General features: G+C 51.2%; 1 protein-coding gene across 1 annotated transcript in view; it reads left to right on the top strand.

Annotated features, from left to right (window-relative positions):
* Positions 1-25050, top strand: part of HADHA (hydroxyacyl-CoA dehydrogenase trifunctional multienzyme complex subunit alpha) — a 34906-nt gene that overhangs the window by 433 nt on the left and 9423 nt on the right. Inside the window, exons 2-14 of the mRNA XM_041714920.2 lie at positions 7149-7190; positions 7286-7356; positions 8440-8573; positions 10151-10289; positions 11191-11310; positions 11392-11494; positions 15521-15643; positions 16931-17049; positions 17856-17912; positions 20521-20630; positions 21531-21665; positions 22195-22366; positions 23404-23490. Of these exons, the coding sequence (XP_041570854.2) occupies positions 7149-7190; positions 7286-7356; positions 8440-8573; positions 10151-10289; positions 11191-11310; positions 11392-11494; positions 15521-15643; positions 16931-17049; positions 17856-17912; positions 20521-20630; positions 21531-21665; positions 22195-22366; positions 23404-23490 (1412 nt within the window). The remainder of the gene's footprint in view (positions 1-7148; positions 7191-7285; positions 7357-8439; positions 8574-10150; positions 10290-11190; positions 11311-11391; positions 11495-15520; positions 15644-16930; positions 17050-17855; positions 17913-20520; positions 20631-21530; positions 21666-22194; positions 22367-23403; positions 23491-25050) is intronic.

The raw sequence follows: 25050 nt of genomic DNA, 5'->3' as shown, positions 1-25050 counted from the left end.
GGTGGCGCTGAGGGGGCGAGGGGCAGGGGGACAGTGAGGGGGCACAGAGAGCTGGGGAAACACGGCAGAAAGTGGGTGAGGGCCGGGTAGTGAGGGGATGAGGAACAGGAGGTCCCAGAGAGGATTTCAGGGTGCTGAGGCACGGGTTGGGGGGTGTCCGGCGGTCACGAAGGGTTTTTCAGGTGGTGTGACCGTGATGGCTGTGAGGAGTTCCCAGGGAAGGCTGTGAAGGCCGGGACTGGGACAGGGGATCCCCGGGGCAGCTGTGGGGTGTGAGGTGTCCCCACGTGTGTCTGTGCCCCGTGTGAGGGGTTTGTCCCCAGAGTCACCCAAGGGGATCCCTGGTAAGTCCCCAACATCCCCCCCATGTCCTGTGGTCTCTGGGGGTTGTGTGCCCCCATGGGGACATCCTGCTGTGCCAGTCCTTGCACAGGGACACGCTGTGGGAATCTCTGAGCAGTTCTGGGGGGGTCCCTGTGAGCTGGCACTCAGGGGGGACACACCCTCCAGTCAGACCCCTGCACATGAGCTGAGCCACGGGGAGAGAGTGTCCTTGTGCCCTGACACGTGTGCCTGTCCCCAGTGCCCCGAGTGGCTGCTTGGAAAGGAGAGGGTGTCCCCATGTCCTTGGCAGCCTGGTCCTGTGGCTGCCCTCCAGGCAGGCAGGTGTATCCATGGGATCCCTGTCATCCCTGTCCCCCTGTAGTCTCACTTGCCTGGGGGGAGGCTGTCTCCAGGTGCTCCATGATCTGTCAGCTGAGAGAATTGGGGATGTTCAGCCTGCAGAAATCTCTGGGGAGAGCTCAGAGCGCCTTGTAGGACCTGAAGGGCTCCAGGAGAGCTGCAGAGGGACTGGGGACAAGGGATGGAGGGACAGGACACAGGGAATGGTGAACAATTCCTGGTTCTGGGATCATGGTGAGCAATTCCATGGCTCTGGGATCATGGTGAGCAATTCCTGGTTCTGGGATCATGGTGAGCAATTCCTGGTTCTGGGATCATGATGAACAATCTCATGTTTCTGGGATCATGGTGAGCGATCCCATGTTTCTGGGATCATGGTGAGCAATTCCTGGTTCTGGGATCATGATGAGCAGTTCCTGGTTCTGGGATCCTGGTGAGCAATGCCATGTTTCTGGGATCATGATGAACAATCCCATGTTTCTGGGATCATGATGAACAATTCCATGGTTCTGGGATCATGGTGAGCAATTCCATGTTTCTGGGATCATGATGAACAATTCCATGTTTCTGGGATCATGGTGATCAATTCCTGGTTCTGGGATCATGGTGAGCAATTCCATGGCTTTGGCATCATGGTGAGAAATTCCATGTTTCTGGGATCATGGTGAGCAATTCCATGGCTTTGGGATCATGGTGAGAAATTCCTGGTTCTGAGATCCTGGTGATCAATTCCTGGTTCTGGGATCATGGTGAGCAATTCCATGTTTCTGGGATCATGGTGAGCAATTCCTGGTTCTGGGATCCTGGTGAGCAATGCCATGTTTCTGGGATCATGATGAACAATCCCATGTTTCTGGGATCATGATGAACAATTCCATGGTTCTGGGATCATGGTGAGCAATCCCATGTTTCTGGGATCATGATGAACAATCCCATGTTTCTGGGATCATGATGAACAATTCCATGGTTCTGGGATCATGGTGAGCAATCCCATGTTTCTGGGATCATGATGAACAATTCCATGGTTCTGGGATCATGATGAACAATCCCATGTTTCTGGGATCTTGGTGAGCAATTCCTGGTTCTGGGATCATGGTGAACAATTCCATGTTTCTGGGATCGTGGTGAACAATCCCATGTTTCTGGGATCATGGTGAGCAATTCCATGGTTCTGGGATCATGGTGAGCAATTCCTGGTTCTGGGATCATGGTGAGCAATTCCTGGTTCTGGGATCATGATGAAGAATTCCATGTTTCTGGGATCATGATGAACAATTCCATGTTTCTGGGATCATGGTGAGCAATTCCTGGTTCTGGGATCATGATGAACAATTCCATGGTTCTGGGATCATGGTGAGCAATGCCATGTTTCTGGGATCATGGTGAGCAATTCCTGGTTCTGGGATCCTGGTGAGCAATGCCATGTTTCTGGGATCATGATGAACAATCCCATGTTTCTGGGATCATGGTGAGCAATCCCATGGTTCTGGGATCATGGTGAACAATTCTTGGTTCTGGGATCATGGTGAGCAATTCCATGGTTCTGGGATCATGGTGAGCAATCCCATGTTTCTGGGATCATGATGAACAATCCCATGTTTCTGGGATCATGATGAACAATCCCATGTTTCTGGGATCATGGTGAACAATCCCATGTTTCTGGGATCATGGTGAACAATCCCATGTTTCTGGGATCATGAGGAGCAATCCCATGTTTCTGGGATCATGGTGAGCAATCCCATGTTTCTGGGATCATGGTGAGCAATCCCATGTTTCTGGGATCATGGTGATCAGTTCCATGTTTCTGGGATCTTGGTGAGCAATTCCTGGTTCTGGGATCATGGTGAACAATCCCATGTTTCTGGGATCATGGTGAACAATCCCATGTTTCTGGGATCATGGTGAGCAATTCCTGGTTCTGGGATCATGGTGAGCAATCCCATGGTTCTGGGATCATGGTGAGCAATTCCTGGTTCTGGGATCATGGTGAGCAATTCCTGGTTCTGGGATCATGGTGAGCAATTCCTGGTTCTGGGATCATGGTGAGCAATTCCTGGTTCTGGGATCATGCTGAGCAGTTCCTGGTTCTGGGATCATGGTGAGCAATCCCTGGTTCTGGGATCATGGTGAACAATCCCATGTTTCTGGGATCATGATGAACAATTCCTTGTTTCTGGGATCATGATGAACAATCCCATGGTTCTGGGATCATGATGAACAATCCCATGTTTCTGGGATCATGGTGAGCAATTCCTGGTTCTGGGATCATGGTGAGCAATCCCATGGTTCTGGGATCATGATGAACAATCCCATGTTTCTGGGATCCTGGTGAGCAATTCCTGGTTCTGGGATCATGGTGAGCAATTCCTGGTTCTGGGATCATGGTGAGCAATTCCTGGTTCTGGGATCATGGTGAGCAATTCCTGGTTCTGGGATCATGCTGAGCAATTCCTGGTTCTGGGATCATGCTGAGCAGTTCCTGGTTCTGGGATCATGGTGAGCAATCCCTGGTTCTGGGATCATGGTGAACAATCCCATGTTTCTGGGATCATGGTGAACAATCCCATGTTTCTGGGATCACGGTGAGAAATTCCTGGTTCTGGGATCATGATGAGCAATTCCATGTTTCTGGGATCATGGTGTGCAATTCCTGGTTCTGGGATCATGGTGAACAATTCCATGGTTCTGGGATCATGATGAACAATCCCATGTTTCTGGGATCATGGTGAGCAATCCCATGGCTCTGGGATCATGGTGAACAATCCCATGTTTCTGGGATCATGATGAACAATCCCATGTTTCTGGGATCATGATGAACAATCCCATGTTTCTGGGATCATGGTGTGCAATTCCTGGTTCTGGGATCCTGGTGAGCAATCCCATGTTTCTGGGATCATGGTGAGCAATCCCATGGTTCTGGGATCATGGTGAACAATCCCATGTTTCTGAGATCATGGTGAACAATCCCATGTTTCTGGGATCATGATGAACAATCCCATGTTTCTGGGATCATGATGAACAATCCCATGTTTCTGGGATCATGATGAACAATCCCATGTTTCTGGGATCATGAGCAATTCCTGGTTCTGGCATCACAGCTGTGTTGCGTGCAGCCTTGGAGCAGGTTTGTACGTGACAGGGTGCTGCAAGCACTGAGGAGGAGACTTGTGGCAACTCCAGGGAGTTCTCAGGCTGCTGCTGGTTGGAATTCTTGTTCCAACTGGTAAAGCTCTCCACAACAAACAGCCCTGGAGCTGCTGTGAGGACGCTGCCACCGTTGATAATGAGTGAATAGCCTCGTTCTGCCTTGCAAAGCTCGGGGAGTGGATGCAAAGCTCTCGGGGGCAGCCCAAAGGCAGGGAGCAGTCAGGAACCAGGTGAGCTCCAGGGCTGGCTGTACCTGCTGGGCCACATCCGTGTGCCACCAGGTTCCCAGGGCGGCTTGGGAAGCTCATTGTGCCGGGAGTTTCCCTTCTCACGGGTCACAGCTCCGTGCTCAGCTGGCAGGGACAGCTCAGGCGGCCTGAGCTCCGTCCTGCTGGGGCTTGGGCTGCTCCAGGACTGGAAAAAGGCTTTCCCCGGAGCCATGGAGGCAGTTCCCAGGTCAAGCCGTGTGCCACGTGCTGGTGAGTGGAAGGGTGGGAAGTGCTGGGCAGGGAGAAGAGAAAGTGGGAAGGAGCAGGCTGGGCTGTGGGGTGGGTGTTGTCCATCCTCTGGTGCATCCAAAGTCCTGAGGGCACCTGGAGTGTTGGTGTCCTGGTGCTGGACAGTGTTTGAGCTGGAGTGAGACTGGAACTGATTTTCAGGGCATTAACTCTGAATCAGTGATGGGACACAGTGCAAGTCTGAAGCTGGGCTTCTGCTTCCTGCAGCATTTTGGAGGATTTTTCTGGCTCCAGTCTTGGCACATTCCCATGGCAGTGCTGCTGAAGGGATCAACACCTACAGCAGATGTGCAGGGACCAGGACAAGGACTTTTCAACAAATATTTTCCACAAATATTCTAGACTTAAAACAAACCACTGTCAGGCTACAGAAAGCTCACTCCAGTGTTAACCAGTTGGTGCATTGCTGACAGCACCTCTCCCAAAAGAATTTATATTCAAGTGGAGTGAGATTTGTGCAGCCATGCCCTTGATATTTTTTTTCCCTACTTCATCTCTTCCATTTTGATAGAATGGAAAGGGAGAGAGGAATAAGGCTGAAGGTTTTCATGGAAGGAATCTGTTTGGGAATTGGTATAGAAAAGGAAAGCCATGTAAAGAACAAAAAACCTGGAATCCCAAACTGGTTTAGCTGGGAGGGATCTTAAAGCTCATCTTGTTCCACACCCCTGCCACGGGCAGGGACACCTTTCCCTATCCCAGCTTGCTGCAAGGATTGAATGAATGAATTCAGGGAGACAGTTCAGCCCTTGCTTTCTCTTTAAAGAGGTTGCATGGCTTTTATTGGGTTAAAATACTGCTGTTAAAGGTGGTGTTCTGCTGGGCAGCATCTCTCACGAGAGGAATTGTTGTCAGCCACACTTGGTTTGTGGGAATTGAATGTTTGTGCTTGTTTTTGGGAGTACACAACAAAGTATTTAGGGAAATTATTGCTGGATGGAGCTATCACATGTGGGTATTAAATATTGCTGAGGAGCTTTGGAGTGGGAACTGGTTCACTCTTTGTTTATAAAATGCTGCTGTGGGCACATGACACACACACACACACCCCAGAGCTGTTTGCTGGGACAGCCTGACTCTGAATTTCCATCCCCACGGCATCACACTGCATATCCCGGGCTCAGGAATGGGAGCAAAGGTCAGTCCTGACTGCCAGCACCCCAGACAAGGTGGAAAGGAGGCCAAAGTGCAGCCCTGAGCCCGTGTCACGGGGCTGTGGCGGGGGGAGACACCTGTTTGGGAGGCAGTTTGTTCTCCTGGCCTTGGGTTATCCTCCCTGCTTGCTGCTGGGAATGGGAATGTTTCATTCCTGGAGGTTTTATCAGTGCTGAGCAGAGCCCTCCCCTGCCTAATCAGCTGTGTGCTGGCTGGTAGATAGATCCGTGTGGAGGTAACACTTTTACTGGGATTCAGGCTTAAAGCAGCTTTCTTTGGCAGGGATTCAGCCTGGATCTGAGTTTGGGGATCCTCAGGGTCAAGCTTGAATGGAGCTGGAGTTCATTTGTGTGCTGAGAGATCGTGGGGGCAAACAGAAGTTCTGAGCAGGAAAAGGAGAGTCAAACCTGTGGGCAGAACTTGTTCATCTCGTGGTCTGAGGTTTCTGAGGGCTCTGGGAGAGGACGTGTCTGTGTGCTTTGTGTGTCATTAGTGGAGCTGGATCCAAGAGCTGGAGAGGGACAAGGGCCTGGAGGCACAGGACAAGGGAGAGCAGCTCCCCTCTGGCAGAGCTGCCCCAGCCTTGGGAATTCCAGCAGCACAAGGACCTGGAGCTGCTGCAGAGAGCCCAGAGGAGCCCCCAGAGCTGCTGCAGGGCTGGAGCCGGGCTGGGAGAGCTGGGGGTGCTCACCTGGAGAGGAGAAGGGTCCAGGGAGAGCTCAGAGCCCCTGGCAGGACCTGGAGGGGCTCCAGGGAGAGCTCAGAGCCCCTGGCAGGGCCTGGAGGGGATCCAGGGAGAGCTCAGAGCCCCTGGCAGGGCCTGGAGGGGCTCCAGGAGAGCTGCAGAGGGACTGGGGACAAAGGACAGAGGGACAGGACCCAGGGAATGGCTCCCAGTGCCAGAGGGCAGGGCTGGGTGGGAGATTGGGAATTGGGAATTGTTCCCTGGCAGGACCCAGGGAATGGCTCCCACTGCCAGAGGGCAGGGCTGGGTGGGAGATTGGGAATTGGGAATTGCTCCCTGGCAGGGTGGGCAGGCCCTGGCACAGGGTGCCCACCCTGGATCCCTGGCAGTGCCCAAGGCCAGGCTGGATGGGACTTGGAGCCACCTGGGACAGTGGAAGGTGTCCCTGCCATGGCAGGGGGTGGCACTGGCTGGGCTTTAAGGTCCCTCTCACCCAAACCAGTCTGTGATTCTGAGTATTTTGTTGATAGATGGAGACAAGAATAAATATTCTGTGAGCCCGTTGTGCCCCCTGAGATCTGTGTGGTCACACCTGGACTGGCCCAGTGTGTTTTTACAGAAATACCCCAGACAGTTGTGTTTGCTTTGCAGGGAATTCACCTTGAAGCTCCCCAAAGTGCAGGAAAGTCTCTGGTTTAGCATGAGAAGAGGCTGGAATGAGGATGATAAAGGCCAAACTCGCTGCTCCATCCCTTGTCAGCTGCTTGGGAAGAGGGATTTCATTGTTGCTGCTCTGGGTCTGTGCTGGAAGGGCACTGCTGTGACTGCTGGACACTGGTGGGGCACAGGGCAGGCCCTGAGGGGAGGGACTGGCTCATGCCCAGGGTTTCCAAAAACTGTCCAGGGAGAGACTGAGGCTGCTGAGAATTCCTTTAACACCTCTGACATCTCCTCCTTAGGTTATGCCTGCCGTAACATCTCCACCTCCAGTGCCCTCCAGAGTAAGTGTGAAGCTTTTCCATAAATCCATTTTTCCCTTAAAATCCCTGGAGCAGGAGCTGAGCCCACCCCTGTTGATTTTTGTGTTTGTTTGCAGACAGAACCCACGTCAGCTGTGATATCAAAGGGGATGTCGCCGTCGTGCGCTTCAACACACCAAATTCCAAGGTATTGAAAATTCCCATTTAAGGCTAAGAACTTCCCTAACCTGCAGCCTTACAGAGCTGGGAGCAAAGGAGAAGTCAGAAAAGATGATTTGGGGATTTTGATGAGACATCTGCAGATGCCTCTTGGAGTACTTTGTGTGTGCTAAGCTGATTTGTCTCTCTCCCAGAGACAAGGTCTTGTTGAGTTCCAAATCTTAAAGAAAACTTTCAAAAAAAAATTAAATCTTGCTTAGTTCTTGTATTCAAGTCAGTTAAATAATGTGTCCATACTTCAGTAATTTGGAATCCATAAATGCTTTTGATTCTATTATCATGAGTATGATATAAATAGAACCTAATTCTCATTTTTTTAGGTCAACACAGCTGCAGTTGTTCAGGTATCAGGAGGCAGGAACTCTGTAATTGACATCTAAGGAATACACCTGAAAATGCATTTTGGATCTCATAACCAGTAGTGAATTTCAGGTGTCATCTCACAGATGGAAATACTCTTTATGAGCAACGATAGAGCTTGCAATAAAAACCTGGTTTTTAAAGCAAAGCAGCTGAGCTGCTCTGATATTATACAAGATAGAAAGATTGAACTACTAGTGCTGTGAAAAATCTTGTGTTAATTGTAGCAGACCAGAAGAGGGTTTTTATATACTTCTTTCCTTTGAGAAGCAGCAGCAGTCTCAGGTTTGAAATACTCTATTTTATGTGAGGATTTGATGGTGCCTAAAGAACCCAGGCTGGATTTGTCCTGCTTGTTGCAGCCTTTCAGTAAATCTGGAGAGATATTGTCAGCCTGGTCTGGGGAAGGTGTCCCTGCTCATTGCAGAGGGTTGGATGAGATGACCTTGAAACGTCTCTTCCATCCCAAACCATTCTATGATTATATGAAAAAAAAAAAACCAACAAAAAAACCAGTTTACAAGTTCATAAAATCAACATTTGGGGCCACAAACCCATTGTTGTGAAGGTTAAAGAAGAAATTCTCATTAAAGACGACCGGGAGTGGGTTTTGTGCTAGGGCAATGCTGGGGTAACTGCAGCAGGTTTGGGCTCCAGGTGAGCTCCTCTGAGGCTGCTGCTCTGCTCCCAGGTGAACACCCTGTCCAAGCAGCTGAGTGCGGAGTTCACCGACGTCATGAACGAGATCTGGGCCAACGAGGCCGTCAAGAGCGCCGTGCTCATCTCCTCCAAGCCAGGCTCTTTCATTGCTGGAGCGGATCTCAAGTAAGCACAGGGCTTCAGGAGCTGGTGGAGCTGTCCCTGAAAGCCAGCAGGTTGTCCTGACACCTCCCCGGGGTGAGGCACAGGCTGGGAGTGAAATCCCCGTGCTCAGCATTTCAGAGTTACTGGAATTAGGGACATTACCAGTCCTTAAACCCCTCCTGGCTGTGACACTCCTTCCTGCAGCCAAGGAAACCCATCCTGGCTCTGGGGTGGACATTGTCCTTGGGCCTGGGGTACAACAAGAGTGGATCATTCACATGCAGGGCTCGTTTAAGCTGGGTTGGAGTGCCTGGCAGCCTTCCAGCCTGGCCCCTCGTTTGGGCAGGGTTTGGCACTCTGCCCTGTGCTGAGCAGCCTCACAGACTCCCTGGGTAACTTTTCCAGGGTGTGGGATGATCCTGGGGGTGCCCACTGGGACCTGGAATGCCATTGGCTCCTAGAGCTGACACCGACAGAATAATTGCTTAAAGGCATTAAAAGCCAGAATGCTCTGAGGAAAGAAGGTAAATTAAAAATAGGTAAATTAAAAATAGGTAAATTAAAAATAAAAATATCCCCGTGTTACATGTTTGGCTGGCTTTGTCCAGGCACAGAGACTCACTCCCTGTTCAGGAAGGAAGGAGGTGAGCAGAGCAAGGACCAGGCTGTGGTTAAGAGGTTTCTCCAACCTCAGCACCTCCAGCATCCCAAATTACTCCTGCCTGGCAGAGGTTGCGAGCCCCCAGGAGAATAATTGGCACAGGGAGTCTCTAATTGGCAGTGTGGCATCAGAGCACTGGCCGTCTGCTCCTCTAAGAGTGATTCTGGGCTCTTTCCTCCACCCTTCCTGGCAAGTGCTTTGAGGTTTCCTATGACCCTTCCTCCTCTCCCAAAGGCTTCCAGAGCCCTGGCACAGGGGATCATCCCATCAGTGCCTCAGGAAAACTCCATGTCAGCGTGCAGGGCTGACCCTGGTGGGCTGCCTGATCCAAAACTGAGGCCTAAACAGCTCTTGCCTGTGTGTCAGACACTGGAGATTGTAGGAAAACAGGGACAAAGTCATCAAAACCTCTCATGTTCTTGCTGTTTTGTCAGTGCTTTTCCAAAGGCTTCCAGAGCCCTGGCACAAGGGATCATCCCATCAGTGCCTCAGGAAAACTCCATGTCAGCGTGCAGGGCTGACCCTGCTGGGCTTAGTTAGTCTCCCTGTGCTGCCTGATCCAAAACTGAGGCTTAAACAGCTCTTGCCTGTGTGTCAGACACTGGAGATTGTAGGAAAACAGGGACAAAGTCATCAAAACCTCTCATGTTCCTGCTGTTTTGTCAGTGCTTTTCCAAAGGCTTCCAGAGCCCTGGCACAAGGGATCATCCCATCAGTGCCTCAGGAAATCTCCATGTCAGCGTGCAGGGCTGACCCTGCTGGGCTTAGTTAGTCTCCCTGTGCTGCCTGATCCAAAACTGAGGCCTAAACAGCTCTTGCCTGTGTGTCAGACACTGGAGATTGTAGGAAAACAGGGACAAAGTCATCAAAACCTCTCATGTTCCTGCTGTTTTGTCAGTGCTTTTCCCCTCCTCACGCACCTCTCTCCCCCCCTCAGCATGCTTGAAGCCTGCAAGACTGCTCAGGAAGTGACTCAGCTCTCTCAGGATGGACAGAAGATGCTGGAAAAGATTGAGCACTCTCCAAAGCCTGTCGTGGCTGCCATCAGTGGCAGCTGCCTGGGAGGAGGGCTGGAGGTACTGGACAATCCTGGGGCTCACAGCAGGAGTGGGAGCTGGCACTGCTGCTTCTCTGGTTCCCCAAATGATGCCGGCAGGACTGGTACTGTGAGATGAATTTGGGAGCTGATGAGAGCTCATTACATCATGTAAATGAGTTTGTGGCAAGTTAATGGCTTGCTTGTGCTTCAGGGCTCTGCCATGTGAGTTCTGCTGCTGCTGTGGAAGGAGAGCAAATCAAATCTGAACCTGTGTGGTCCAGGCTAATATTTAGATGAGTGTCCAAGGGAAAACTGGCTGTTTCCAGCAGGTTCTGCATCAATGCTGCTGGCAGAGTTCAGCCTGGAAATTGCTGCTTTTCAGACAAATCTTTGTATCCCAGCAACTTCCATTCTTTGTGGGGCTGCTGTGAGAGGGGTGAGTGTGGGGACCCAGCCAGGCTCCACCCTGCCTGCAGCTCCACTCCAGCACCTTGGCTGGATCTTCTGCCTTGCAATCTCCCAGCCAGGGTTTTGTAAACTGCAAGGCTCTGCTAATTCCTGGAGCAGAGTTTTTACTAAAGCAGTGTAATCTTGGAAAGGAGTTTCTTCAGTTTGTACTGATTTCTCAAGTTTTTTACACTCAAGTTTTTTGAGTGTGTTGGCTCATCATGTCTGTGCTCTTAGTGTAGTGAATTAATTAAGCCCTTGATGGTCCAAAATCAGTTTGGGAGTTTGATGTTCACCTCACACCTGCTTGCTGTCATCTCCCAGGAGAAGCCGTCAGTGAGCACAGAGGGAATTTGGGCAGTTGGATGATGGAATTGGGGCAGGGTGATGAGGAAAGCTGAGGCAGTGTGTAGGAGAGAGCTGTGTGATGGCTGCCCCATTCTTCTGTTGTCTTTCACAGGAAACCTTTCCTTGTCTCTTCCATTTTTAAGGTTGCCATTGCCTGTCACTACAGAGTAGCAACAAAGGACAGGAAAACAGTCTTGGGAACACCTGAAGTGTTGCTGGGTCTCCTGCCCGGAGCAGGGGGTACTCAAAGGCTGCCAAAGATGGTGAGTAAGAGGAAAACTTGACCCCACAGCCCCTTCTGCCTGGCAAGCTCCCACTCTGGAATCCTTTTTCTGCCCTTCTAGGTGGGACTTCCTGCTGCCTTCGACATGATGCTGACTGGCAGGAACATCCGTGCAGACAGAGCCAAGAAGATGGGGCTGGTTGACCAGCTGGTGGAACCACTAGGTCAGACACAGCATCCCTCAGTTCCTTGATATTCTGCTGCCTGTCAGGGAGCCTCTCCCCTCACCAAAATGCGTGGAGAGGTCTTGTCCTGCTCTGCAGTGGAGCAGGAATTCCTGTGCCCACCTTACAAAGACAGGGACCTTGAAATGCGAGGCTGCTGCAGAAGCTGAGTGAACAGGAGAGGTCAGCAGGGAGGGCAGGCCTGCTGGCTCTGCTCCTTCAGCTAATTATCCAGATAAGAGCCCACATTGCTCATTTATCATGTCAGAGGACAGATTGCAGCCCCTAATGGAAGGACAATAGATGATTGATGTCTGTGTTTCTGCAGCCTGCAGATGGTAACCCCTGACAGGAGCTGCAGCAGGCAGCCCCCATGGCTTAGGGACTCAGAATTACCAGCTGGGTGGAGAAATTCCCTGGGCTGCTGAATCATATCTTGCTCCCAAATTCTTTCACTAGGGCAGCTTTCTTGGAAGGTGACTAAATGAAGGAGTTTGAGGACTAAACCCTCCAAAGCCCCAGTGAGGAGTTAGAATGGAAGCCACAGCTCCAGCTGGCACTGCCATGGAGTTGGAGGGTGCTGAGCATGGCTTCCCCAGGCAGAGCACAGCCAGAGCACACTGGTGGTGCTGCAGAAAATAAAATGCATAAAAAGCTGCTGCTGCCCGCCCTGAGCAGTGCCAGGGAATCCCTGGTGTCCATGGTGTCCCACAGGCCAGTGCTCAGCTGGATCACAGGGTGGGCTGGGTTGGAAGGGACCTTAAAGTTCATCCCATGGCAGGGGCAGGGACACCTTCCACTGTCCCAGGCTGCTCCAAAATGTCCAACCAGGCCTTGGGCACTGCCAGGGATCCAGGGTGGGCACCCTGTGCCAGGGCCTGCCCACCCTGCCAGGGAACAATTCCCAATTCCCAATCTCCCATCCAGCCCTGCCCTCTGGCAGTGGGAGCCATTCCCTGTGTCCTGTCCCCTGTCCCCAGTCCCTCTGCAGCTCTCCTGGATCCCCTCCAGGCCCTGCCAGGGGCTCTGAGCTCTCCCTGGATCCTTCTCCTCTCCAGGCTGAACAATCCCAATTCTCCCAGCCTTTCTTACAGCAGAGCTGCTCCATCCCTCTGATCACCCTGGTGCCCCCTCTGGGCTCTCTGCAGCAGCTCCAGGTCCTTGTGCTGCTGGCCCAGGGCTGGGGCAGCTCTGCAGGTGGGCTCACCTGGGCATGGGGCAGCTCTGCAGGTGGCTCTCACCTGAGCACAGGGGTCACAGGGGCAGAATCCCCCCTTTCCTGCTGCCCACACTGGGGTGATCAGCCCAGGATACCCAGATATCCTTAGCTTATCTTCAGCTGTATTCATTCCTCTAAAACAGACCTGTGGTTCTCAGGCTGGAGTTAAAATTGCCTGGGTAAACTTTCCCACTTGATACTTGCTTAGAAGTGAATTGTTTTTTAAGAGCTAGCAAATATGGCAGTTTATAGCCACAATTAGCCCAGTTTGCTAAAAGAAAACGTGAGCTTTCTGAGGAGCTGCTGGGAATCCTGCCTCAGCCCAGAGAAGCACGTAGGAGGAACACAGAAATACAAATTACATGCAAACATTGGATGGGTTCCTTGTTATCCAAACAGCAGCCAGCACCAGGAGGGCTCGGGAAAGCAGCTCTGCCTGGGGTGATGCTTTAACTGATGACAGAAAGCTTGGAAGGAGACAGACACCATCAATCAGGAGGCAATTTCAGGGCATGCAGTCACTTCTCCTTCAGCAGGGAGCTCTGCAGCACTCCCTGGATCCAATTCTGGCATGTGCCATTTATAAAAGAAAGCAGATGGGAGGGCACAGCTCAGAGCTCCTGGGTTAGGACACAGCAAAACGCTGGGAATTAACTGCAGGTAAAGCAAACCCACATATGTGGGGTCAGCCACTCGGTGTGAACGGTTCTCACAGCTCAGACTTTGGAACAAACAGCAATTTTCTTCAGCTGGAGTATCAGAATCCAGCTCTTGTTAATGTATCCAAGCTACTGGGAATCGGGGATTGACATCTTTTAGCACACTGAGTTATAAAGCTGAAGGTCTCAGCCTAGTATGGTAAAAAGAGAATTTGGAAGATGGTGAAGTCTGAGCTCTGAACTCCCAAATACTCTTGGGTTTCCAGTGAATTCTTTAAAACCCCCTGGGCATTGCTGAAATGTAGATTATGCAGCAGCTCTGAGCTGTAGTTTGTCTGCTGCCTGTAAAATCAGCAGTGTTTTGTTTGTCCCGTTTTTCCTTGGGCTGGCTCTGACATTCTGCCAGGGCAGGAGGGAAACTTCCACAGGGAGTTTCCCTGAGCTCTCAGAGTGTTTGTGCTGCTTTATCTCCTTCTTGCTGAGAGACTCCCTGAGCAGGGAGAGGCTTGTGGGGTCTGCTGGGGGAAAACCCTCAAGTTACTGCACAGAGAGGTGAAACAAAGAGGCCACAGAGATTGCTCCAAGGATTGGAGCTCATCTGCCATGGAGTCGAGCTGGGAGAGCTGGGGGTGCTCACCTGGAGAGGAGAAGGATCCAGGGAGAGCTCAGAGCCCCTGGCAGGGCCTGGAGGGGATCCAGGGAGAGCTCAGAGCCCCTGGCAGGGCCTGGAGGGGCTCCAGGAGAGCTGCAGAGGGACTGGGGACAAGGGACAGAGGGACAGGACACAGGGAATGGCTCCCAGTGCCAGAGGGCAGGGCTGGGTGGGATATTGGGAATTAGGAATTGTTCCCTGGCAGGGTGGGAAGGGGCTGGGATGGAATTCCCAGAGCAGCTGTGGCTGCCCCTGGATCCCTGGCAGTGCCCAAGGCCAGGCTGGACACTGGGACACCCTGGGACAGTGGAAGATGTCCCTGCCATGGCAGGGGGAAGATTATATGACCTTTAACATCCCTTTCCCAACCAAACAATTCTGAGTTTCTGGAATTAAAACCTTACAGCTGAGGACCTCAGCCTTTTGTGGAGGAGGATAATAGTGGGAGGTGAAACAGGAGGGAATTTCTGGTTTTGGAGTGTACCTGTCTCCTCTGTCAGAGTGTCTGTGGGGTGTTTCCTTAGCTCTGAGGGCTCTGGGGTGTGTTTGGAGCATGAAGGGGAATCGCCCTGCCCAGCTGCAGGGGTGTAATCTCCCCAGGTTTGTTCAGCCCAAAGTTGCACATTTAGCTCCAGGCTCTCCTTGGTGACCCTGTGCAGCTTCACCAGGCACTGCTCTGTCATCACTGACTCAGATCTTCCCTCTGGCAGCATCTCACAGCTGCCTGATCAGCCCTGTGCTGTGTCCTCCTGTCCTGATGATACAATTGTCTGGAAATGAGGATTCCTGTGCTTGGGAATTGTGCAACCCACCCTCAGAGGCTGCTAAAACTGGTTTTGTGGTGGCTTGCTTCACTCTGGGACAGCTTTAAGTTGGGCAGGTCTTGCAGTAACTACAGCAACTGAGTTCAAAGGTTGGGGTTGGTTGGACATTGGCTCCAGGACAGGGATTTTCAGGGTTTAGCCCTCCCAGAATTCTGGCTGTGTGTTTAACAGCTCGGTGTTGGCACAGCGTGGTGGCTCCACAGAGGAGAGGAGAGCTGCAGCACGAGGGAGGGGAGGCAGAACACCTCAGCTCCCTCAGGATTCTGGGTGCCTGCAGTTGTGTCAAGTGAAGGTTTGAGGAATACAGGGCACAAGTGGCAAAAAAGATGGTCAGGAGCTGAAGACACCTGCAGAGAGGTCGTGGAGTCCTTGATGTCCAGAAGGTCCCTGAGCAGCCTGATCTGATTGCAGAGTTGGATGTAAGCTGGCCCTGCTCCCACGGGGAACTGCCATTCCAGCTTTTCTGCACAATGCCCTCTGTATAAATCCCTTGGGGTCTTCAGATGGTCCCTGCTGAGCCTTCCCACTGCTGGTCATAACCCAGAAAAGCCAGACAGGAGCGGGGAATGGAGTGGGAGCAGTTCAGAGGCTCACCACGTTGTGTCTGCTCCTGGTTTCCCTGCATCCTCATCCCTCAGGGATAACTTGTGCTGTGTTCTCTGCTCTCCCCAGGGCCAGGAGTGAAGACTCCTGAAGCAAGAACAATCGAGTACCTGGAGGAGGTGGCCATAGGCTTTGCCAGGGGACTGGCCAACAAGACTGTGTCTGCCAAGAGATCCAGAGGGCTCATGCAGAGTAAGTCAGCATGGAGAAATCCCAAGGGACAGCAGGGAGTGTAATCCAGCTTGGCTTCTCCAGGATGTGTTCGTGCTCCTGCTCAATTCCATTTCAAAAGCAAGTTATATTTCACGTTGGAATCATCTCTTGAGCGATGTGGGGTGGTAGGGAAAACATTGCCCTGCAGATCTGGGCTTTGGCAGAGCTGGACCTGGTGGCTCCTGAGGAGGTGCCTCCAGGGACTGTCCATCTGCAAAGTTGTCGGAATCTGTGGGTATTGGTGATTCCAAGATTGTAGAAAGTCTCTGTCTTTCAGCCCCGTTGCCAAAGCAGAAGCCATAATTTGTCTGTGCTGTTTCAAGGTTGTTTATTCTGTTTATCTCTAACATGTTCTGCTGCCCTGCCGCAGCTCTGTCCTGCAGGGCAGCGTGTGGGGCTCTGCCCTCAGTGGGATGGTACAAACATTAAATACCACAAACTACCTGTGCTGGATTTACAATAACGTGCCAATGTAACATTCCTCAGTGGGATGTTACAAACATTAAATACCAGAAACTACGTGTACTATATTTACAATAACGTGCCAATATCTGTCACCTACGTTGAACAGTGTGTCCCCAGCCTAAACCAACAGAAAAATGCCAACACCACAGTGAAACATGGAGGGCATGAAGAAGGAGAAAAAGGACAAGACACACCCAATTCCTCCATCTTGTCCCCTCTGAACCCCTAATCTAGAAACCTAAAATTTTACTCTTGCACCCATGTCACACTTAATTATTACTCTTATCAAACACTCAAAGCTTGTAATTCATCCTGTAAGATTGAAAACTCCTCTCCATGGACAGAGATCACAGCCAGTGTCTCTGGGGGCTCTGTCCAAGGGGTTCCTGACCCCTGCCAGGGTCCCAGACCTGCCAGAGCAGCCAGAGGGAAGCCCTGGATTCCCACACAAAGTTTTGGTGGCAGGTTCTGTCCCAAGCTCGTGAGCTCAATGGGAAGAGGTACACGGGACTGCCCCATGCTGATCCTTGACAGCACAGCCCAGAAATTGGGACATCTGTGGGAATTCTGCTTCCCGGGGCTCAGCGTGTCACCTCTTGTGTTAGGAGGACACTTCAGCCCTCAGTGAGACTTGTCCACGGAATAATCCATGGAAAACCTGTGAGCAGCCCCTGCTGCCTGTGCCTGGGTTTCAGGTGCAGGTTTCTAGCGCAGATATTCACATTTGTGTTCCCTCACCTCTGCAGTCCACCCTGGCTGTGCACAGCGCTGTGCTGACCCCTGTTCTGTCCCACCTTGCAGGGCTAACAGACTATGCCATGGCTCTTCCCTTCGTCAGGCAGCAAGTTTACAAGACAGTGGAGAGCAAAGTTCAAAAGCAAACCAAAGGGCTCTACCCTGCTCCTCTGAAGATCATCGAGGTAACACCCCTGCGAGCTGGGAGCAGGTGGATCTGTGGGACAATGTGGGACAGGCACAGGGAAGGTGATCCTTCCTCTGAGTCAGGCCAGCATCCTCATCCTCACAGAGATCAGTCCTGAGGAGTGCTGGCTGTGGGGTAGAATTCAGAATCACTGCCCAAATTACGATCACCAGTTCATGGGTACTGGTACCAGTGAGGGGTAGAGCAGGAATCCCAGCTGAGGGAAGGCTTAGCTGGAATATTTTGTCCATGAGACTTCCAGCTGCAGTTTTCACAGGTTTTCTCTACAGGCTCTGAAGAGTTCAGGAGACCTGTTTGACACCATAAAAATAGAAATTGCTATAATTTTCACAGCATTAACTACATATTAGTATGCATAAAGTATTAACATTAATACTTTCTTACATAAAGTATTAATTTTATTAGTCCCCTCTGTTACACAGACATCCTGTTACACTCTGTGAATGAATCCTTACTGTAAAACAAGTTTTCACTACTGAAGTTGTTGCCCAGACTCCTCTAAAACCTGTGAGGGGTTTGGAGAGCAGCGACATTACAGGAGCACAGTTCCTAAAACCACAGGGAATGGCTAAAAATGAACCTGGTGGTGGTAAACTCCTCACCTCTCCTGTGCTAGAAGGACAGGGTGACACAGCTCTGCTAAGAGCAGCAGAGACAGGACTCAGGGATCTGAAATGTGCCTTGAATTTTGGGGAAGGGTCACTGAGACAGCAGGAAATCCTGTTAAATTGTGGTTTTGCAGCATGACTGAACTGTGCTGTGTCTTTACTGCTTTTGGATTAGGTCGTAAAAACTGGTCTGGATCAGGGGAATGATGCTGGATACCTCATTGAAGCCCAGGTAAGGAGAGGAGATCCTGGCAGGGATCAGGTCCTGCTGTGGTGCCTTAAAAACAGGTTAGACAGAGTTAAGAGGAATAAAGTGGATATTTATTGAAGTGCCTTCAGAGGTCACACGCTGGCAGTACCTGGATGGCTTCAAGATGAAAGCAAAAGAGGGCTTGGCCAGGAGATCTCACATTTTTATAAGTTTTAGTCCATTTGTATATAGGAGTTAACTGTCCAATTAATAGCTTCAAATTATGACATTTGATCCTCCTTGCTTGCTTGCCCACCCTCCTCTTCTCACATTGTTTATGCTTTGGGCCTGAAGTTTGAAGATATTGTCCTTGAATCTCCATCTAGAATAGGATTGTTTTGTCTTCACCATCCTGTCAAAAGATCCTAGTGGTACTTAATATAAAGCTAAAAGCTGCACACCAAAACAGAACAGAAAAACTTAAGACCCAAGTGATCAGATGTGGTCAGGGGATCTGTGGTCAGGAGATCTGGGTTTACCCCACCAAGGGTTCCTCAAAGCCTGCTGCTTACCCCATCCCACCCCCTGCCATGGGTAGAACACCTTCTCCTACCCCAGGCTGCTCCAAGCCCCATCCAGCCTGGCTTTGGGCACTTTCAGGGGTGGGGAGCCTCAACACAAAGCACTCACTGTGGGTGAGTGATGCTGCTCCTCCTGGATGAGCAGAGCTGAGCTTCCACACCTCCCTCTAGGAGCTGGCTGCAGATGTTTCATCTCTCACTCATCTGGCCATGCTGGCACGTGGGCTTTGTGTCCTAAACACCATCCAGTCCTGCTTGAGCTTTGCTGACACACAGGAAAAACTGGAATAAAGTTTAATTGAGGGTGTAGGACACACTGTGGTGGGCAGGTCCAGGGCTGGAGCAGGCAACTGTCCACTCCAGAAGCTTGTGTGAGACCCATTTATCCCACACACTCAAAAAGTCTTTGTTTTCCTCAGCCATCCCCATCCCTCCATTTTTCTGCCATAATAAACAACCCATCCCTAATTATTTTTTCCTCACTGGTCCTGATTTTGCCACACTTGTGCTCAAATTTGTTATTTCTGGTGCCACAGAGGCAGCTCTGGCTGTGCACAGAGTCACAGGTGGGGTTAGCTGGGCACTGCCAGCTCTGCAAGATTGAATCCCCAGCAGCCCCACATTTCCATCTGATTATCTCTGTATTTTCTGAGGTCATTGCCCCTCAAATGCTGGTGAAATCCATCCATCTCCCACTTCCCTGATGTGCTTTGTAACTCCTTTTGTTCCCTTCTGGTGCCAAGGCCTGTCTGAGCTGTAGCTGTCCCCTTAGCAGTGCCCTCCTGGCTGTGCCCCATCCCTGCTGGTTGTGCATTCCACCCACGTTTGGTCTGGCTGAATAAAAGCCTTGGGATACTCTGTTCCTTACAGGAAGAATGAATGGGGTTTTTTTTCCCCCCAGAACAGCAGCAGGATGGAGATCTTCCCAGAACCCCTGAAGAATAATAAGTGTCAGTGTCGTGGCTTTTTTATTGCCTCCCTCTCTTCCCCCCAACAGGAGTTTGCAGATTCTCTTCTAGGCTTTGTTTTGGGTATTTTAACTGGCAGGGCAGCGGTGAAGGAAGGTGCAGCCTGCTCCAAACCTCATTCCTTGATTTTCCTTGGCAGACTTGGCTCTGACAACCTTTGTTTCGTGTGTGCTTGTGCTTTGTGTTCCTCAGAATATTTGTGCTGAGTGCTGGGAGGTTATGCAGGCCTGAGATTTTGTTGCCTGTGATCCTCTGAAAATAGGATCAGGCTGCTGCTGTCAGAGAGAGCTGACCTGTTTGTAAGGATTTTTGTAAGGATTTTTGACAAAGCCTGAGGACAGGGTGCTCCACCTGTATCTGTGGGGACAGTGGCCCCAGTTAATGTGGGGGAGGAAGGGTCTCATGTCAGGGAACTCCAGTCCTGGCACTGAGGAACTGGAATCATCAAATGCCAGAGTGATTTGGGTGGGAAGGGACCCTTAAGTCCATCCAGTTCCACCCCCTGCCATGGGCAGGGACATCTCCCACTATCCCAGGCTGCTCCAATTCCTGTCCAGCCTGGCTTTGGGCACTGCCAGGGATCAGGGGCAGCCACAGCTGCTCTGGGAATTCCAGCCCAGACAGGAATTCCTAATTCCCAATCTCCCACCCAGCCCTGCCCTCTGGCAGTGGGAGCCATTCCCTGTGTCCTGTCCCTCCATCCCTTGTCCCCAGTCCCTCTGCAGCTCTCCTGGAGCCCCTCCAGGCCCTGCCAGGGGCTCTGAGCTCTCCCTGGATCCTTCTCCTCTCCAGGTGAGCCCCCCCAGCTCTCCCAGCCTGGCTCCAGCCCTGCAGCAGCTCTGGGGGCTCCTCTGGGCTCTCTGCAGCAGCTCCAGGTCCTTGTGCTGCTGGGGAGGAGGAGGAGGAGGTGAGGGGTGGGCTGTGCTGAGCCCAGGAGCTGCCTCTCCTCAGAGGTGACCTGGGCCCTTGTCCCTTTTCTATCCAGGCTGCTCACCTGTGCAGTCACACCGTGCCCATCTCCCCCTTGCCATGTCTTTGTGTGTGGCACTGAGAAAGCTGTTTGATGCCAACACCTCTGCCTCCCTCTTCCCTTTCTTCCAGAGCTTTGGCCAACTTGCTGTGACCAAGGAATCCAAGGCACTGATGGGGCTCTACCACGGGCAGGTGCACTGCAAGAAGAACAAGTTTGGGACACCTCAGAAAGAGGTCAAGTAAGTGCCAGTGTGGGATGCCTGAAGGAGCAGTTGCCCCCTCTGGAAGGTTCCTGAGTGGAGCTGTGATTAGGGCAGAGGTTTCCAGCCTCCAGAGCCTGACCCACTGCAGTTTGGAGGCCTCACTGCCCTGTGGTCTCACTCAGGTGGTGCCTGGGTGGATGACAGGAGCTGTGTGACTCTGCCAGCAGTGATCCTGATTTATTAAAAAAATATGGATATTGATCTAGTACCAATATCCCACTGTGACAGACAAACTCTCTAACAGTTTAGAGTTAGAAAGTGTATGTTTATTGTGTGTGGGGTCACTCCCAAATACACACCGCACCTTCCAGGTGATTACAGAGTCTTTTTATCCTTACAAGTATTGAATATACAAAATACAAATACATATTCATCATTTTGGTACATCCCATTCCCCGTTTCGTATGCTAATCACTCCAAAAGCCATTCAGCATGCGTAGTTTGTCCCTTGAAATGGGTCAGTGTCCCTTTCATGGGGAGGGGTCCCAAAATGAGGAAGTAAATGAAGTCTTCCTCGTTGTGACCTTTCTACCTTTTCAATGCCAATATGACAAATGAACTCTTGGTAGAACTCCCATTCCTGTCTTCAGTTGGTTTCAGAACAGAGGAGGCCCACAACTGTCTTATGTTCCTAAAAGCTATTTGTCAGTTTATATTCTTCATTATAAACCCAGCTAACTAAACATTGTGCTGACAAGCAATTAATTATTAGTTACCTACTAACTCCTAACTTCATCAAGGCCTACTCATTTATTTTAGTTAACTCTAGTAAGGCTTATTTCTAACTAAAATCTTAGCTCCTCTGAAATCTCTAAATTCCTTAAAATGTATGTTTCAGTGGGAGTCACCATGTCCGTGTTGAATTTGACCCTGCAGGACTCTGGCTGTGCTGGGAGCAGGGCTCATGGGAGCCGGGATCGCCCAGGTTTCCGTGGATAAGGGCATCAAAACCATCCTGAAGGACACCACACAGAAGGGTCTGGACAGAGGCCAGCAGCAGGTCTACAAGGGGTATGTGAGTTCAGGGGGTTTGCTCTGGTGGCACTGGGCTGGCTTTAGTCACAGTTCTGCTGTGCTGTCAGCATCAGGAGCTCCTGGCACTGCTGTTCTTCTGGAGGAGCTGCTGGATGTCACAGAAAAGCTTTATTTTAATGTTGTCCCCTGCAGTGAGATATGCCCAGCCTTAGCTCCTTAGGTAGCAGAGACCTAAGAGTCAGCAGTAACTTCTAGAGCTAAGAAAAGAGTGATTCTGGCTGCCTAAAGGCCCATGGCAGGGGAGGCATTCCAGGGTTTTCTTCCAGGGTTTCTTTCCCTGCTCTCCTGGCTCTGCAGCAAAGTACTCAGCTGTGTGTCATCAGGAATGGCAGTGACTGACCTTCAGCTGAGCTGGGGGAGCAGGAGAGTCCTGCTCCCACGTGGAAGGAGGGGTCAGAACACAGAGTGACAGTCCTGCAGGGTTGGAGATGGAGATTTGGGGGGAGATGGGGGGGATTCCCGTGGTGCACCCCCAGCAGCTGTGACAGAGCTTGTCCCTCCCTAGGCTGAACAGCAAGGTGAAGAAGAAGAGCCTGACATCATTTGAGAGGGACTCCATCCTCAGCAACCTGATGGGCCAGCTGGACTACAAGGGCTTTGAGAAGGCAGACATGGTCATCGAGGCCGTGTTCGAGGACATCAACGTCAAACACAAAGTGCTGAAGGAGGTGGAGGCTGTGAGTGTCAGTCCTGAGCAGCCCCTGGCTGGTGGAGGGTCCTGGGCCGTGCTGCTGGGTTTGTCCCCTCCCCTTTGTGCTGCAGTTGGGTTCTGGGTACAAATCAGTTACACCAGGACATGGATGAGCATCCAGGGCAGCCTTTCTGTTCACTGGGGACACTCCCTGCTCAATCAAGGAATTGGTAGCTGAATGGGACAAAAAAAAGTGCTCCAAAAAAAGCTTCTATTTGTCTGAGGACATTGATGTGACAGTGATGTCCTCTGGTATCTCCACACCTTGCAGTCCTTCAGCTGCTGTCCCTCTGTTCTATTCAAGGGCACATGGGGGAAAGGGGTGTTCACTGTCCCTTGTCCCCCCAGGTGATCCCAGCTCACTGTCTTGTGTCCCTTGTCCCCCCAGGTGATCCCAGCTCACTGTGTCACGTCCCCTGTCCCCCCCAGGTGATCCCAGCTCACTGTCTCATGTCCCTTGTCCCCCCAGGTGATCCCTGCTCACTGTCTTGTGTCCCTTGTCCCCCCCAGGTGATCCCTGCTCACTATCTCGTGTCCCCTGTCCCCCCAGGTGATCCCAGCTCACTGTCTCATGTCCCTTGTCCCCCCAGGTGATCCCAGCTCACTGTCTCATGTCCCTTGTCCCCCCAGGTGATCCCAGCTCACTGTCTCATGTCCCTTGTCCCCCCCAGGTGATCCCAGCTCACTGTCCCTTGTCCCTTGTCCCCCCCAGGTGATCCCAGCTCACTGTCTTGTGTCCCTTGTCCCCCCAGGTGATCCCAGCTCACTGTATCATGTCCCTTGTCCCCCCCCAGGTGATCCCTGCTCACTGTCCCTTGTCCCCTCCCAGTGATCCCAGCTCACTGTGTCACGTCCCTTGTCCCCCCAAGTGATCCCAGCTCACTGTCTCATGTCCCTTGTCCCCCCAGGTGATCCCAGCTCACTGTGTCATGTCCCTTGTCCCCCCCAGGTGATCCCAGCTCACTGTCCCTTGTCTCCCCCAGGTGATCCCAGCTCACTGTCCCTTGTCCCTTGTCCCCCCAGGTGATCCCTGCTCACTGTATCTTCGCCAGTAACACCTCTGCCCTCCCCATCAGCCAGATCGCTGCTGTCAGCAAGAGGCCCGAGAAGGTGAGTCCCCAGGGCCACGTGCCCTGCACAGAGCTGTCCATGATGAGGTGGCTCTGCTTTAGAGACCTTCTGCCCCCTGCTCAGGACGTGGCACAGCTCATCCTCTGCTCCCAGTGCCGGCTTTGAGCAAAGAGCTCATGATCTGGGGGCAGGTGGGAAGGAGGAGAAGGTGGATTCACCCCAAGGGTGATGTTGGTGGGGCAGGTCAGGACACATCAAAAAGTGTTGGGGGCAGAGAAGCTGTGGAAGGTTGGAGCAGAGTGAGGCTTGGGCTCTGCTCCCAGGGAACAGGGCCAGGATGAGAAGAAATGGCCTCAAGCTGTTCCAGGGCAGGTTCAGCTTGGATATCAGGAGGAATTTCTTCCTCCTGAAGAAAATAGAGTAGTCAGGCATTGGAAGGGGCTGCTCAGGGAGGTTTGGAGTCCCCATCCCTGGAGGTATCCAGGGAATTCCTGGATGTGGCACTCAGTGCTCTGGGCTGGTGACAAGGTGGGGATTTGGCACCTGATGATCTTGCAGGGCTTTTCCAGCCTCATCTGAGCAGGAGCACTGATTCCTACAGCCTTAAGGAGCAGGGAACTGCCCTGCCAGGGGTTCCTGTGCTGCCTGTGAGTGTGAGGTGACCTGCTGGAGGTTCCTGTCACCCTGCTGAGCCTCTTCCTCATTTGCTGCAGGACCTCTCTTGCATCCAAATTGCCAAGCGAGCCTCATTTGTTCATCCTTGCAAATAACATCCTCTTGCTGTTCAAATTGCCTGTGCAATGGCTCTTAGGAGGAAACTCATAGGAAGTCACTTAACTAATTAGCAGATTTTCTTTAATTAGTTTTGCAGCCTGCAACTCAGCAAGGTGCCTCTGACTTACACAGGGCCTGGTGCCAAGAAGGTGACACGCTGATGCCACGGTCACACTCACACAGCCGGATAATCCGCACTCAAACCCTGTTCCCTCTGTAATGAGTTCCTGGAGAGAAGTCTTCTCATCCTTAAATTCACTTCCTCACCACAGAAATTCACAGGCAGCACGCAGGGACTCCCTGAGTGCTGCTCCAGTCTGGGCACAGCGCTGGCTGGGGCTGCCCTGCCAGCTCAGGTGCCCCTCCAGGCATTTAGAGATAAAAGCCCAGATCATTATTATAGCAAAAAACCAAATTATTGACAATGTCAAGCAAAGATTTCTTAATCATTCATTTACATTTAAAAAAGAAATATTTTAAATAGACAATCCAAAGTCACAAGATTTTTCAATCACGTTATTGAAGCATTCAAAAGTTTGCACAGTTCATTTTCCAGCACACAAAATGTTAAATATAAAAATAAGTTTCAGAAAAAAAACAAAAATAAACCAAAAACCAATAAAAAGAATAACAATATTCACTAATAGTTTAAGAAAAACTCACAAATCAGTAGTCACATAAAAAAAACCAAAAATAAACCAAAAACCAATAAAAAGAATAACAATATTCACTAATAGTTTAAGAAAAACTCACAAATTAGTAGTCACATTAAAAAAAACAAAAATAAACCAAAAACCAATAAAAAGAATAACAATATTCACTAAT

The sequence above is a fragment of the Taeniopygia guttata genome, chromosome 3 (genome assembly GCF_048771995.1).
Source record: "Taeniopygia guttata chromosome 3, bTaeGut7.mat, whole genome shotgun sequence".
Classification (NCBI taxonomy): Eukaryota; Metazoa; Chordata; class Aves; order Passeriformes; family Estrildidae; genus Taeniopygia; species Taeniopygia guttata.
The sequence above is the reverse complement of the archived record's forward strand: the minus strand, read 5'-3'. Positions and strand labels throughout refer to the sequence as shown.